Source organism: Boleophthalmus pectinirostris, unplaced genomic scaffold, assembly GCF_026225935.1.
Source record: "Boleophthalmus pectinirostris isolate CB_2022bp ecotype Guang Dong unplaced genomic scaffold, ASM2622593v1 HiC_scaffold_16, whole genome shotgun sequence".
Lineage (NCBI taxonomy): Eukaryota > Metazoa > Chordata > Actinopteri > Gobiiformes > Gobiidae > Boleophthalmus > Boleophthalmus pectinirostris.
Window position 1 is genome coordinate 33,058,145 of NW_026571095.1, and position 17,317 is coordinate 33,075,461.

At 40.6% G+C, this 17,317-nt stretch overlaps 1 protein-coding gene across 1 annotated transcript; it reads left to right on the top strand.

Moving 5' to 3' along the window:
* Positions 1 to 820: 820 nt before the first annotated feature.
* cavin4a (caveolae associated protein 4a) lies at positions 821 to 16,365 on the top strand. Its single transcript, XM_020931152.2, has 3 exons — positions 821 to 975; positions 3,968 to 4,397; positions 12,443 to 16,365. The coding sequence occupies exons 2-3, from the start codon at positions 4,014 to 4,016 to the stop codon at positions 12,971 to 12,973; spliced, it is 915 nt and encodes a 304-aa protein (XP_020786811.1). The 5' UTR covers positions 821 to 975; positions 3,968 to 4,013; the 3' UTR covers positions 12,974 to 16,365.
* Positions 16,366 to 17,317: the final 952 nt, after the last annotated feature.

Genomic DNA, 17,317 nt, shown 5'->3' on the forward strand with positions numbered 1-17,317 from the left:
TTAGTCCTGGTTCAGATCTGGTTTTAAACATGTTTTAGAGCTGGTTTAAATCTAGTTTAGACCTGGTTTAATCCTGGTTTAGTCCTGGTTTAGTCCTGATTTTAGTCTTGGTTTAGTCCTAGTTTTAAACCTGTTTTAGAGCTGGTTTAGATCTAGTTTAGGCCTGGTTTAGACCTGGTTTAGTTTCCAGCAATGAGTGCAATTACTGGGGGAAAAAAGAAAAAAAAAAAAAAAAAAAGGGGGGGGGGGGGGGGGGGGGTATAGCCCAAAATACCGTTGTGTAATCCATTTTTTTCAACAAAGTACCTGTAATCCAATTACCACTCACTGAAACAGTAACTGTAACTGAATACAGTTACTCATAATTTGTACTCTGATTACATAACTCCGGTACATGTAATCTGTTACTCCCCAACACTGTTGCTTTGGTATGTCATTGATCAGATCTGTGAAGAGGCAAGCCCGCTCAAAGTAAGAATGCTTGTTTTGTGACATGGTTCAAAGCACTAAAAAAGCAGATTTTGCAGAATACATTTTTGATTATTCGACAATAGCAGCACCAAAATGTCTAAAGTGTGACGTCCTGTCGTGTGTCTTGTTGTCGTTGGTTCACCTGGATAACCAAACCTGTGCTCGAGTATGCGACCCCTCTCCCAGATGAGTGGGGGGTTTCCGCTGTGCCCTCTCCCTCAAATGTCAGATGATCAGCTTTCAGAGCGAGCTAACTTTAGCCTCTCAGGGGCCACTCCTCGGGCCCCAAATCAGGACTGAAGCCGCCCGGGGTCTTTTTTAAACTCTGTCAGCTGGACGTCCCCTCCTCCGCACGCCGCACTCCGGCTCGCTCCACACTCTGCCTAAAACTCAGCAACTTTTTCAATGAGAAACTGAAGTTGCACAAGATTTCGTGTTGATTTAAGTGGTGGAAACGTACTTGGCTGTTTGAAGAAGCAGGTCGTTACTCCACTGGCCTTCAAAGTAAGTGGACTTCAGCTGATTGAGCTTGTATGTCTGTGTGTCAGATGCCCTTCCATTTATCTATATCTATATTTACATGTTGAAATGGAGGAAGGTAAAATGTCTTTAGTTAATCTGGGAATGCCGTGGTGTGGTTGGATAAATATGGAGGGATAATGGAGCTTGTCGTTCATTTAAAAAGGTTCAACATTAGTGCTTTTTCCATTAGAATAATTCTTGTGGAAACAGAAGTGTTTCAGTGGGTAAATGTTCGCCCATGAACTGAAAGGTTCCAAATGTGCCCAAGCTTGTGTCTTGTGTGAGAGTGAGATTGGTGGAGGGTGAAACTGTCAGCTGCACAGAATGGCAGCCATGTTTCTGTCTTAGGGCAGCTGTGGCTACAGGCGGCTGTGGCAATGACACTGCAACTGAGGTGCTAAATAAATCCCACGCATTAATGTGGTGATCATTTAACAGTGGAAATGAAGAGGTGACTGAAGAGTTTTAACTACACCAAATTTAACTTAAGTTAAAGGTACAGTGTGTAACTTTCTGGAGGAGGCACGGCACCTGTGTGATTCCATGGAAATAGAAAGTTAAAACCATTATTCCCAAAGGAACATGTCTATGGAAACCAGCAGGAGGCCCTCCTCCAGGCCAAATGAGAGTCCATTTATAGAAGTGTGAGTCTGCTCATAGTAAGAAAGTTGAATAAAATCCTCTAAAATAAAAAAAAATTAAATAAAAATCTTGTCTATATTTTGGCTAAAAAGTTACATATTCTGGATTTAAAATACTGATTTCAATAATGATCATTTAAAAATGTAATTTAATAATAATAAAAAAAATAATAATACATTTTTAATCAAATGAACAGTAGTTTCTTTAGTATCACAGTGTGGTTTTGCTCTGAAACAGCACAGACAACACAACATAAACTATCCTAAAAGATTCAGGTCCAACTTTGTCCAGTTTGATTCATACTTTTTTCACTTTTTTATTTATTCAATAGCTGTTTAAATCTTGTTTCAGCACTAGTGGATATTGAGGCAGTATATATTATAACTTCTCTTGACAACCCTGTCGGTCAAATGCACAGAAGAGCTGCCAAATATGTGTCAGTCTGCCCCGGGGCATCTGAAGGAACGGCACCATCTGTGACTGGCGAGAAATAATGAATGAGTGTCGTGACGTACAGTGTCCTGAGTGTCCTGAGTAAACGGCGCTGGTGAAAGGCTGTACCCAAATGACTCGAGTGTGACAACAGATCGGTTCCACTAATGCATTGTTATCAAGGGAAACAGAAAGACACACACACACACACACACACGCACACACACACACGATCTGATTAATATCTGACTCTGAGCAGGAGCTGGTGTGTCATGTTCTGTTCCACGATCTGATGTGAGTAATCTGATTATCACTCAGAGTCATAAAAAAGCTGCTCGAGGAGATTCTTCATGACTCTGAGCTGCTCCTGGTCTGAGGTGTGACCCCCGTTCAGAAATATAGAAACAAAACTTAAAACTGGCTCAAGGAAAATCAAGAGTGTGAGCACAAAAGTGTCCTGGGGTTTGCAGTTTTTGAGTGTGTTCTTATTTGCCTTTTACGGTTTTCCTTTTTTATTTCACTTATTTTTAGTGGTGTAACGATATCCAAGTCTCACGATACGATATCATCACAGTATGAACTTCACGGTACGATATTTATTGCGATATTGTGGGAAAGCTCACGATTAGTGATGTAACAATATCCAAATCTCCCTGTACGATATTTTCACGATATACATCTCACGGTACGATATTTATTGTGATATTTTATGTTAATATGCTACTTTTTCCTCTTAAAATACCTTGACAAGACTTAATCCAAAGAACTAAGACTTAAAAGTGTTAGAACTGTTATTTCTTCTTGTAGTCTGCACTGAAATGGAGCAAAGGATCATGGTCTATGTAGTTCCCTCTGTCTTTTTTTTTAGCTGTTGCTGCACCATAACTCTTCATTTAAGCAAAGAGACGTAATATCGTAATTCGATATATTGTGATGGTCCACGATATTATTGTGAGAACTTTACTGATACAATATAACGATATTTTGGTTATTGTTACATCCCTACTTATTTACTTTTTTTTTTTTTTATTTTTTTTAGCTTAACCAGAGACAGGGGCTGCAAATGAGCCTCTGTCTAGAAGCCTTATGTACATGGACATCAGTTATCTAAATGGTGGTAATGTTTAATTGTACTGCTCCTGTCAAATAAGACCATAAATAAATACAAATAAATAAATAAGAGAAGAGGGTGAGAACAAGTGGCTGCATTAAAGAGAAAATTAATCCATGATATAAAAAAATAATAAGAATAATGCATCGGTTTAATATTGCGCTTTCTTGGACACTCAATGATGCTTTTCAGAGCATTGTTTTTTCTCTCGATACCCAGTGGTGGTAAGCTACTATTGTAGCCACAGCTGCCCTGGGGCAGACCGATGGAAGCGAGGCTGCCAATCTGCGCCATCCGCCCCCCTGACCACCACCAACACTCACACACAACTTTCATACTAGGCAATGAGGGTGAAGTGCCTTGCCTAAGGACACAATGACAGTTTTTACGACGAGTTTTACACCTCCTGTGGAGGCGCCAGTGGTCTCAGTGTCTCCCATCCAAGTACAAACCCCTGCTGAGCTTCTGAGACCTGACAGGATCAGGTTTACTATAAGACAATATGACAACAGACTAAAATAGCAAATTGTTCCAAGGATCAGACCATGAGTAGAATTTTTATTATCGCCATATCCCCCAGTTCTAGTTAAAGATTCAAAGAGTTATTTTTTTTTTTTAAGTATTGTATTTAGTAAACATCCTGTGATGAACTGACACATGTCACCAGGTGTTGTGTGGTCAGATTTCTGTTGTGCTGTAAACACACACCAAAATCACATCTCATTATTGAGTTATCTGATTACGCTTGTTATCTGATTTCACTGACCATGTAATTGTGTCCACTGACAGAGAGTCCTTATCTGGTTACAATCTGAACGCTGAGTGTTGAAGAGCGATGGAAGCCCAGAAGAAGCTGGAGATCATCGGGGTGGAGGACGAGGCGGGGAACCCCATCAGCGCCCTGACCATCCTGTCCCTGCTGGAGCGCGTGGCCGGCATCATCGATAACGTGCAGGCCTGTCAGCAGCGCATGGAGGAGCGCCAACAGGAGCTGGAGAACAGCATCAAGAACATCCAGGGAGACGTCCTGAAGCTGGCCAAGGACCACGGCGACACCAGCGGCACCGTGGACAAGCTCCTGCAGAAGACACGCAAAGTCAGCGCCAACGTGAAGGAGGTGCGCAGCCGCGTGGAGAAGCAGAACGTCAGGGTCAAGAAGGTGGAGTCCACTCAGGATGAGCTGCTGACCAGGAACAAGTTCAGAGTGGTCATCTACCAGGTGAGGGAGCCAAGCACCAACACACACCACGCTCAGACTTAAAGGGCACTATGTAACTTTTGCTGATGGAAGGTCTGTCACCAAAGATATTCATCAGCCGGTTTCACTTTGTGGAAACCGTCTGACCTAGCAGCATTAGGATTAGGTTCGCTCGATGGTAGGCAGGTACTTTCTTTATTTAACCAATCACTGCTTTTTGGTTCTGATGTATGTAATGCGTCACTAACAGGGATAACTGGTATATTAAGCTTCTCCCAAATCTCGTAGGAAGAAGGACAATAACGTCTTTACCCTTGAAAAAATTCACCAAATATTCTCTTTGTTCCAGCTTTAAATCCTCGATCTCGGGAATCGTTGACAACACAGAATATACGGCTCTTCGCTGATTGGCTGGTGCCCGAACTCGTACTTCCGGGGTTTTTGTAAACCGTCTAGTGTATTCCAATTCCTGATCAAGTCACTGGAGAGAAATTAAATTGAGCAGAGGCACTATTTGGTGCCAGCCTGGTAAAGAATGTTCCACTGTATGGCACTGAATTTATCTATTTTGCATTTGTTCAGGTCTTTTAAGCCGCCCACACACTACAGGATTTTTCAGTCTTAAGTGATTCATAAACATAAACATAAAAGCTCAGACTACAGAGACGAGCAAAAGCAGATGAGATTTGAAATCTCCAAGCATAAAAATTTCAACGGGATATGGCAGTGAAGACACAGCACGCCACAAGCTAAAGCCTAAAATGACTCACGTTGAGATTCTTAAGTGTTTAAAATATTAGGTCATTGCACTTCTAGATTAGCCAGACTGGTGCCACCTAGTGCCTCCGCTCAATTTCATTTCTCTCCAGCGACTTGATCAGGAATTGGAATACACTAGACAATTTGCAAGAACTCCGGAAGTTGTAGACCGTGCAATGGTGAATCACTGAAGATCTGTGAAGCCATGATGTCAAACTCAAGCGTCTGTCTGTGTCCCTTTCGTGGAACAGCACAACAGTAAACAAAGCGTTGAGATGGATGTAGACGAAGACAGACATTCTGTGTTGGCAACGATTCCTGAGATCGAGGATTTAAAGCCGGAACAAAGAGAACGACCAAATAGCAGCGACTTGTTAAATTAAAAAAAAGTACCCACCTACTGTCAAGCGAACGAATCCCAATGCTGAGAGGTCAGAGGGTTTCCATGAAGTGAAACCGTCTGATGAATCAGGATAGTTCTACATTAGATGAAAGTCAAAACTGTGCTATAAATATGGTGCAATAGTTCACATTTAATGCACAGAAGGCTGCAGTAAGTTGAGTCACCAGGGCTAATCTGCAGCAGCTTCACTGTGCTCCTCATGGTGTGGATTTATGTCAACATACAAACTACTCTCACCTTTTTACTCTTAAAGAACGCTTTAAACTGGATTAACAGCACTGTTTTGTGGACTGGGTGACATTAATTGCGGAGGACACTTTTTAATGGATAATAGATGTAACAGTTTAAATGTACAACTTTACGAGAGATGATAAAGACTTTATTACTCGCCCTGACTTGATTGGCTTTTACCGTGGTGACGTTTTTATTGTTACGATATCGCAGAGCAGTTCAGAGTCACATTGGCTACACACATGAGGAGCGCACACACACACACACACACACACACACATGAGAAGCACAGCATACAAGGATCCAAAGTGGAGTACCACTTCCCCGAAGTCCGTGAGCGGCAAATCAGAGCCTAAATCGGGCAAATGATCCTGTTGTGTGTGGAGGACATTCTTACTTCTTGCCTTTCCACAGATCTGCCTTGTAGTTCCCGTCCTGCTACTGTCACCTGTTTGTCTCCATGGAGATTGATTAGTATAATAAAACTGTATGAGTGATGTATGAATGTAGCACAAGATTCAAGATTCAATCATCTGGACACAATTTTTGCAATCAACACTTTTTGGCTCCATCTAGAAGTCGTTTTCGCTTGATGGTTCTGGTCTGAGACTTTGGGATTTTTTACTACTCTAAGATTTATCCCACTGTATGTAGTAGTAATCCTAGTCGTGATTGTAATGACAGGGTCCAGATGGCAACCGCTGAAACCTTCCCTACAATAGACCTTTTTCACAATGGCCGGAAGTGCCGCGATGTAGGGTAAACATCACTTACTTTAATACTTTTCTATGGCAAAATATCTGTGGAAATGTCTCCACCGGCTTCATAAATCTGCCCAATCACCAAATCTTCATCCAACAAGGTCGACAAAGGATAAACATTCTAACATGAAGAATTTATCCACAACTATCAAGGTGAGAAAGACGAAAACGTAAAGGCGAAGAACGACGACGCATTAGTGAGTAACTTGTGAATTCAGACTGATTCTACAATAAAAATTTAAAAAATCGATTTCATGATGTCGATATTTGCATGGACAGAGAGATTTGTGCAGTTTAAATGCAAGACATGGAATCTGTGAACATCTGTAGCTTTTGAACTGCACAAATCTCTCTGTTTATGCAAATATCGGCATCATGAAATTTATTTTTTTGTTTTATTCATGACCATAAGATTAGTTTTGCTCAGTAGTTTCACTCATGCGTCGTTGTTGTTTGCCTTTACGTTTTCATCTTTCTTACCTTGATAGTTGTGGATAAAGTCTTCTTGTTCGTTGAAGATTTGGTGATGGGCAGATTTATGAAGCTGGTGGAAAAAACACAAGACATTTCCACATATATTTTACAATAGAAAAGCATGAACCGAAAGTGATGTTTACTCTAAATTGCGACACTTCCAGCCATTGTGAAAAAGCTCTATAGATTAGTATAATGCCATACTATGGAAAATTTCAGGCAAAGCTCTAACGTTTTCATGAGATAAGATCCATCATCAGAACAGTTCTTAAGTGTACCTAAATAAATGGAAGGACTGAGCATTCAGTAGTAGGCAAACAATATCATGACTTACTTAGAGCCAGATGTAATTTTCATTTCACACACTTCACTGCGATTGGCTAAATGCACCTGTCACTCACTCAGAGCCTTATAGAGACAGACCAGAGGGTGGAAAACGAGTGTGTGTTTGAGCAGACAGCTGCGTTAAATACAGACGTAGTGAATCATGTTATGATGATATGACCGAAGCGACCAGACGATCCTGTTTACTCTGTTGCTCAGTGTCCCCTGTCCCAGCAGATTTACACAAAACCAGTGATTTACTTTGTAGTTTTATACAAGAAATGTCCCAGGTGTTTCTATTTTGGACCAATTTGACACCTGAAAAACAGTAAAGAGAGGAATATAGAGTCAGTCCGTATGAAATCAGCCATTTTCAAGGAATCTCCCCTATGAGCCATCTCAGATTTGGCTGAAAAAAATTAAAAAAAATTCTAAAATCACCAAATGAAAGAATTTCAAATTTTAGCCTTGAGTCGTTCCCGAGCAATTTTGGGGCCATGCTCACTTTTTCGGAAACCTTCATTTATAAGCATGTTTGAGAGACCATAACTTCATAAAAAATAAAGCTAGGAAGCTGAAGATTTGTATTATTGTAGATTCTTGATTATAGATTCTGAATCTGTTGGTAAATATTGTGTATCTTTATTAAGGGAGACGCTGTGGGCCTCCAAAATCTCACATTTGGTTGCCGCTCAATTTTTTTTTTCAATTTTTGAGGTCCAAAATTTATTTACTCCAAGCAGATATTTACAAACTAACTGTTGAACCTGAATATTAGAGAGAATGACCATTTCTGACACCAATCTCACACTTTTCTGAGATTTCATGTGGACGGTGAAGAGTCCCAAATATGTTCACAGACCAAATGTGATCTTTTTGGCCCCTTCTTTGGACCCTCGGTTGTGGGCACAGTTAGATGTTGATAAAATTTTTACCAGAGAAACTTTGGCATATTCTGAGTAGTTTAAAGTAATAAAAAACATCTACTATTAACTTCCTTCATTTCAAACGGAATTTTTGAAAATTAGTTCTCACGGGTCATTTTTGGTGGAGCTCACGTACTTTTCCACCTGCAAGAAAAATTTAATTACCTTTAATAGCCTTAAACACTATTTGCTATTCGCTAAGAATCTACAGTAATACAAATTTTCAGCTTCATAGCTCTATTTTTTATTAAAGTTCTGGTCTCTCAAACATGTTTATAAATTAAGGTGTCCGAAAAAGTGAGCATGGCCCCAAAATTTCCACGGGCCATAACTCAGAAACGACTCAAGGGATTGAGCTAAAATGTGAGATTCTTTCATTTGGTGATTTTAGAAATTTTTAGAATTTTTTTCAGCCAAATCTGAGATGGCTCATAGGGGAGGACGGCTGATTTCATATGGACTGACCCTTATTGTCATTTGTTTGGCTAAAATACAGAAAACCGAGCTTGAAAATGACCATAAGGTAAAAAAAAAAAAATACACTGATAAAAGTACCTCAGATTTAATACTGACCCACAAGTGAGTCAAAAAGTAAAACTAATCATGTATTAAATGTTACACGCTCTTGTCATGATTTTATTTATACCAGACCGAGATCCAAACCCGGGTGTGTCCCAGTTTTGAGTTTTGAAAACCTGGTCAGCCTCCCAAAATAGTTTATAGCCACAGGAACGAGATCACCATTCATTTTATCTTAATCACCCACGCGCCCAGCCAGAGTTTAAAATGATTCAGAAAGTTGAGTCTGTCTTACATTTGTGCACCCCACCACCCCAACACCTCACCACCACCTTCCTGAAAATCTAAAATGACTCTGGCCCTGCCCCATCTGGTCCTCTGGAGGTTCGCCGGTGGAAACGAATACCTCAGCACTTGCATAATGTCATGAACACAGCTGCTGATACTTTGCCGTGACATTGCTCCGGGGATGTTCTACATGTATCTCTATAGCGTAATGTTCTGTAATTATCATGGAGATACAAAGCACACATAAGCAAACACTGAGGAAAAGTTTTAAAATGGTCTGAAAACTCAAGAGAAAATACAAACTGGATTTAAACAAGACATTTTCAGGAGCCTGTGATCAGTACTCTGAAGCTTTCGTGGTCTTGTCTGGGAGTTTGATTTTCAAAGAACAAAAAATTTTAATTAAATCAAACTGAAAATCAAATCAGATTAAAGTCTAAAATCCATGTATCATTTGTTCATTAGTTTTTCAAATAAAACCAAAAATAAGAAAACCAAAAACTTTTTTCTTCATTATTTGTCAAAATGAAAAAATGGATAACAATTACTTTTTTTCAGTTTTCGATTTTGTGTTTAAATGAATGGAAAAAACGGATAACGGACTGAACCAGGACTAAACTAGGTTCGGAACCAGAGCGGGACTAGACCAGGACTTAGACCAGGACCAGACCAGGACTGAGACCCGTACCAAACCAGGACTAGACCGTGATTGAGACCAGATCTTGAAACCGGGACTGAGACCAGGACTGAGACCGGTACCAGAACAGGACCAGACCAGGACTAGACCGTGATTGAGACCGTGTCCTGAGACCGTGTCCTGAGACCGGGACCGGACCGGGACCAGACCGGCACCAGACCGAGACTGAGACCGGGACCGGACAGGGACTGAAAACGGTGTAGACCTGGTTTAGTTCTTGTTCAGTCCGGCATCGCAGTTGAAGTTACGGAAACAAGAAACAGCCATTATCTGTTTTTTTCCATTTTTCATTTAAACACAAAATGGAAAACTGAAAAAAAAGAATCGTTATCAGTTGTTTTTTTTTGGTTTTATATTGACAAACAAAAGAATGAATAATATACAGATTGTCTAATTTGAAGTCATGGAGCTTCAGAGTAAATTTACATCACTCCCCTGAGGAATGGGGATAAGATCAGCTGCAAAGTACCAATAGTGTCGTAGTAGTTATAAAATAAGATTATAATTTATTCTCAGCATCCAGCAGTATTTTTAGACCTGCACATGCTCAAGTACATACATAAAATACCACATAGCAAAAGAACAAACTGGTAGGCTGCAGTGCTCGTGTTTCTCCTGATGAAAAGCTATGACCGTTTCCGTAGCAATTTACAATTTAAAACGAAATATTATATGTTATGAATGGTCAACCATCCTCAAAATGACACCCTAAAACAGAAGCTGAAACACATGAATATGATTTAAAAGGCTTGAACAATGTGCACAAGTGTAAAGAAACAGTGATAATGGACAACCTTGACGTGTCCTCTATAATATTTATTAAATTGGACATATTGTTATTGGTAACTTTGTCTGTGTGGGGTCTATACATTTAATCTATTACCAAAATTATCCACTACCAATATTTATCAAAGATTTCAAATGAAAATCCTAATTATGAGCTATTAAAATACTGAATCCTGACAGTGTCCAGTTGCAAAAGCTTTCTGATTAATGAATTTAAATTCTGGCAAAGCTGCTTTCAGAGCTTTAAATCTCAGGTTTCTATGTTTTAAATTGTGGACATTTCAGCATCAGTCATTGGAGAATTGTTATTAAAACCAGGACCCTGGGGTAGCTGGGGTCGCAGAGGGATCTTATTACTAAGTATGAGTATATGAAGTATCTTCCTTATAGAGACACGCCAAATGTGCATCAGCGGGACTGGCAACCATGTGACAAGAGGGCAGACCTTTAACCGACTATGCCACACTCACACTCCTTCAATGCAAAACCTTTACAAGTGAAGCCACACCTTTTTGTCAAAGCCTGATCACAGATGTCAGACGCTAAGCAGGTCTGGGCCTGGTCTGGACGTGGATGGGAGACCAGGTGCCACAGTGGGGCGCCAGTACCAAAATCTGTTGTTGTGTTCTTAGGCAAGTGTCAGGGTCAGACACTTAAACAAATGAACTAAGTGAAGAAGCCACAGCAAACACAGAATATGCAATTTTACCGCAAGGAGAGACAGGACCCTGCTCTTCCACGCTCTGCCTTCTCAGTCTCTCTCGGGGCTATGTCTCGCTTGGCTTTTTATTGAAAACACATATAAATGGGCGTATACAAAACATGGTAAGCAGTCATAGGTAGTTTACGTAATCTTCTTGAGGACACATGAGCTGGTTCCCCTATCACCCCTACAGTTGAGTTTCAGAAGTCAGATTTTAGATAAAGAAATGCTCAAACTCTCATTCTGGCACATCTCCTTTTCTACAGCACAGTCAAAATAACACTTTAGAGAGGTGAAACAACAAGATTAAAGTTACAGTATTCTAAAGAGCAGATGATTAAAACGTTTAGCAATGATAAAATAATCAATCATTCCAACAGCAAGACACTTCACCCACATTGCCTAGAGTGAATGTTGTGTGTGTAGTGGTCAGAGGGGCCACTGGTGCAGACTGGCAGCCTCACTTCCCTCAGTCTGCCCCAAGGTGGCCACAGCCACAATGGGAGCTTTGTAAATAAATATGTGAGGTACTGTGTACATCCACAATGCACTGATTACTGATTTGCCCTCAATTGAGTTGTCCTCGGTCAGAAGGACAGGCAACTCCACTGATACAAAGGTAGATGTTTATTGAAGAGGAGGGAACAGGTGATATTTGACGATGTTTATTGGTGGTTACATGTGTGGTGTATGTGTGTATGTATGGGTGTGGTTATCTGAAAAACAAAAACAACAAAAATATATACATTAGAGAACAAACAAACGATATGAAATGAACAGGGCTGCTATTATACAGAAGAACCACAAGTGGGCGCTCCAACACAATAAATAAATTGCACATGGACTCCCGTAGACCACTGGAGCGCCGCACCGTGTAACAACGATAGCGTTAACTTGAAATTAACAACTACACATTTCAAACAAACTAAACATACATTCACACACACACAGTTATAAACAATACTCACCCTGCATGAACGCACACGGCACATATACACACACAAAAAAAGACACAGGGTGCTCGAGCCCAGCATGAGGCTCCGCTACTTATGCCACAACAAGAGAGCGGAACTTTGGGGGCCTGAGCGTACCGGAACTACCATGCATTATGGGTATCGTAGTCCCGCACATATCAGACTTTTAACAAAGTAAGTAATGCAGTCTTTGGCTCAATGTTTGTGTTTTTTTTCTCCAGGGTGAGGCCGAGGTCCCGTCCGTGGCTGTGACCAAAGGACCCAAGGTTGCTGGTCTGGAGGCCCTTGATATTGAGCCGGACACGTACGACGCCCCTGCCGACCTCTCCTCCGATGAAGACTACCTGAGCGTGGAGGAGACCGAATCCTCCCGCGCCGCCCGCATCAAGAAGTCCGTAGCCAAGAGCACCGAGACCCTGAAGGCCGCTTTCTCCAAGGAGAACATGTCCAAGACCAAGGACAACCTGGGCACCAAGTTCCACAACCTGGGCGAGAAGGTGATGCCTCCAGAGCGCAGGGAGAAGATGCACCAGGCGGGTGAGAGGCTCAAGCAGTCAGGAGAGAGGCTGAAGGAGAACATCGCAAAGAAAGCACCCACCAAGGAGACCTTCAGGATCAAACTGAAGAAAGAGCGCGTGGTGGCGGAAGGGCAGGAGGGAGCAGAGGCCGAACCAGAGGCACAGCCCGCAGCCGTCACCTACACAGAAGTGACCACCGACGCCAAGAAAGACGAGGGCCGGACAGCGGAGTAGAGAGGAAAAGTCTTCACACGAGACAGAGGATGGAGATACAAGAACGATAGGATGGAAAGATCTGGAAGTAACTCAAAGTATGGATGAAAAGAACTGAGAAAAAGAGATGGACTTGAAGAATGAGAAAGTAAAAGAGAAGAGAATTTCAGAGCACGTTAACATGAGCTAACCTGTGGAGGCAGGAGAGGCGTTGGAACGAGGCAGGATGACAACCACACCAGAAGAAAGCTGGACCTAAACATGACTGGACATTTCTCATTGCATGCTTTACAGAGACAGTTCATGTAGATCCACTGGAGTTTCATTTTAAACGGTTTACTGTATGCCGCACTGATAATAAAAACAGTGACTTCCCCTGTGTAGAATTCAATGAGAAAGACACAAACCTAACCAGATTAATTTAAAGGGCCCATCTCATGCAAAATAACTCTTTTCACATTGTATCTTCTGCACATATACAAGCACAATTTGGGTTTTGGAACATCCATTACACAATAGTTCTGAAATTTTACTGATTTTTTGGAGACAGTCACAGACCAGGAACTATGAAAGTCCGACTATTGCTCATTCCCCTGCCTGTCCTGAGAAAGCACAGGCTCCGCCCTCCAAACGTGACGTAGGTTCTGAGTGAGCCGCCCTTCCTCCGCCATCTCAGGGAGGGAAGGGGAGACAGACGTGCACCCTGATAGCGGCAGGAATAAACTTTTATTCATCATGGACATACAGCGCATTCAGCCGCATGTGTTGGACCCGGAATCGGACGAGGACTTTGAGGAACACGAAGCTCAAGCACCGCGTCCACATCAGCTGAACATTACTGATTGATAAAGTATTAATAAACACTAGTAGAAAAACGTATTATATCGTGTTCACTGCAGTGTAGAACAATGAGCTTATGCTGTCGCTTTTGTTCAGGTGTTCATGTGGGAATTGTCAGCTAATGCCGGGTGGAGGTGGGGTGGAGGCGGTGGAGCGGGTGTGAAGCGTCATAGGTGTAGCAGCTTTTGTTCATTGTCACGCCGGAGGGTGGCAGAAATACACTGCAATTTGTTAAAAAAAGAAACATCAAATCAATCTAAAAACCACTTCAGCGACATTTACAAGGCCCACACATCACTCTTAGAAGCTAGAAAGCTCTGAAAAGTTGATTTTGCACGAGATGGGCCCTTTAAGCACGGTCCAAAATCCAAGATTGTGTGAGAGCAGAAACCTGGTTTATCTTCAAGGCAGAGGGGCATGTCCAGACTTTTTTACTGGTGTTGCTAAGGTTGCAAAATAAAAATAAAAAAAATGAAGAAAAATTTAAAAATACTTTCAAGTTTTAAGTAATTAAATAATGACCTTGTATAACAATTAAAAATCCATGTCCATTTCCTTAGTTTTGTTACAATATTAGTAAAGTAAATGAACAAAGTCATTTTCCCTTTACATATTTCCTCAGGTCATTGCCAATCCAGCAATCAGCCAATCAGATTCCAGGGATGGTCCTTGACCGGGTCATCCCAGTCGGTGCTCATTAAACCTGTAGTTTGGTCGAAGGTGGTCAGCACATGTGGACTTTCCATCTGAGAAAACTGGTTCTCAGCTGGTTTCTGAGAACGTCTACAGCGTCTTCTCTGCATCATTATCGGAGAAGAAATTCACAACAGGCTTTCTGAATACTCGTGATTTTAACCACAACAACCTTTTGAACTATTAGATCAACACAGAATGTATTTCATGTTTTAAGGCTGTTTCTAGATAGAGTAGGCCCAGTTGAAATAGTGAATTATTTCGTTGCATAGGACGCCTATGCAAGCAGTGATTTGTGAAGTGTGCTTCTTCTTTAGACGGCCGCCACTAGAAATGTGTTTTTCTTTTGTATTATAAATGTATTTACTGCTCCTATTGGTGGTTTTCAGATTCTACAAGGTGATAATTCTAATATTCTCCCAGATGGAGGCTCGAGCCAGAATTTACTATTGAAAATATTGTACTTTTACTAAAAATCGAATAATATTTATAATCTAATATCTAAAAGGAATTTTAATAAATGTTGAATCTGATCATTTCTATCTGTTAATAGACCCTAAAACCAGAGGTGGGGACTTGAGAGTTGACTTGATAAAATGGACTAAGACTTGGGACTCGACTTGGACTTAAAGGTCAGTGACTTGGGACTTGACTCAGACTTGAGGCCTGTGACTTGAGAAGATTGAAGCAGTTTTAAATCTCAATTCTTTCTATTCCGACTGTAATGATTCACACTAGATCTTGTCAAGACATTTAAAAAGGAAAATTTCTACAACTGTTCATACTCTATAAATACTAAATATATTATGATTTTCTAAGTACAGTTTCTTAAAAGTCATATAAATTGCAAAAATCTAAGCTATATTTGGTTCTTTTGGTTGAAAGCTCAAAGCAGACGACTTGGACTTGACTTAGACTTATGGGCCAGTGACTTGAGACTCGGCTTGGACTTGCCTGTATTTGACTTGGGACTTGACTTCGACTTGAGACTTACTTGAGACTTGCAAAACAACTTGGCCCCACCTCTGCTAGAACCCGCTGTTACTTCAAAATTAGCATTTGAACAGTATTAATTCATTAATTTTAGGAGCCCCACTGAATAAAATTATAGAATGTCATCTGAAACCCAGCAATTCTGAGTTTACAGTTGAATAACAGATTGTATAGTAACTCTTAATAAGCTTGGAAACCATTGTAGTGTGTCATCATCCAGCCCCTAGTCACAGAAATGATGCAACATTGTGTTTATCTGTTTATTTATGATCGTGCATGTTGGTGCTTCTTGACGTACAATCGTTGACAAAAGGGGTATTGCACAAGTCCTTATACATAGTTGTTATAAAACCTTAAAGGGCCCATATTACACTATTTTCTGATCTGTTATAATGTTGTTTCTCCATCACAAACACACAAACATAGCCTGCGCATTTGTGTTTTTGAGGAGGTGGCAACATTATAACGTGGCTTAAATCTCAAAAGAACCAACTTTGCGTCATATGGGACCTTTAAAGTGCAATAATAGTTTACGATCACAAAGTTAAATTCACATGAAACTTTGTGTTGTTGAACGTTTTAAAGGTGGAATCTACTGCCTCCAGTTCTGATGCACTGTGTGTGTGTGTGTGTGTGTGTAGCCGCTTGAGTGAGCATGGTTGAATAAGATTATATATTTAAATTAGCTTTTATTTATTTAGTTTTTGTGTTGAGTATAGCTTATAGAATATTAGCAGAGTTTAAACGACTAAATGAAATTGTCCAAGGAATGATATAAGGCCAGCGAGTGTGCAATACTACAGTTCTGTTCATATATTATGCATGTTTTACTACACGACGTATCACAAGACGCCCACTCACATGCACATTTTTTTAATAAACATGATTTAAACAAATGTTGTCATGTCTTTTTTTATGAATGACCTTAGTGAATCATTGTGGGAAAGTGTAGGGAGCATGGTTACGTTATAGACTTGACAGCAGCATATTTGGATATAAGATTACGGTGACCAGAGGACCAGACATATTTGCTCAAGACAGTTCCAGTTTTGAGCCCTGTGTCCCCTGTCCCAGCAGATTTATACAAAAAAGCAGTGATCTGTCCCAGTTTTATACAAGAAATGTCCCATGTGTCCCTATTTTTGACCAATTTGATCCCTGCAAATAGTAACGAGAGGCATATATTGTCATTTGTTTAAATAAAATACAGAAAAGCTGCTTAAAAATGACCAAAACATGAAGAAAATGTGGCTATACTGACTCACGTTAGTCATGAATGGGTCTTGTGCAAAACAGTTCTCCTTAATAATGCACTCGTTTCACAATTTTATTATTACCAACAACCACCGCAAACCGTGGGTGTACCAGTTTTTGATTTTGGAAATCTGGTCACCCTTTATAAAATGGATAATAGGTCTAGCACTAAGCAACTGGCCAAACATTAGATTAGCGTGAGCTCACACTTGCACACACACCACATAAAAACTGGAACTAAATTGGGACTAAAACTGGACCTAAACCTAGATCAGAAGCAGAACTAGAACTGGACCAGATCTAAATTCAAACCAGGACTAAACCAGTGTAAACCACAACAATAGATTTCAAAATCAACAAGAAACAAAAGCACAAGTACCTCAAATATCTACTCAATTACAGTGATGTATGTGCAATTTATAGGGTGACCAGATTTTCAAAATTCTAAACTGTGACACACCCGGGCTTGGATGTTTGGTAGAAATAAAATTGCGAAAAGAGCATGTAACATTGTGCATTCTCGTGCCAGTCATAACTTGAGGGGCTTCTGTCACTGCATTTCTTTTGCTTTATGGTCATTAGTAA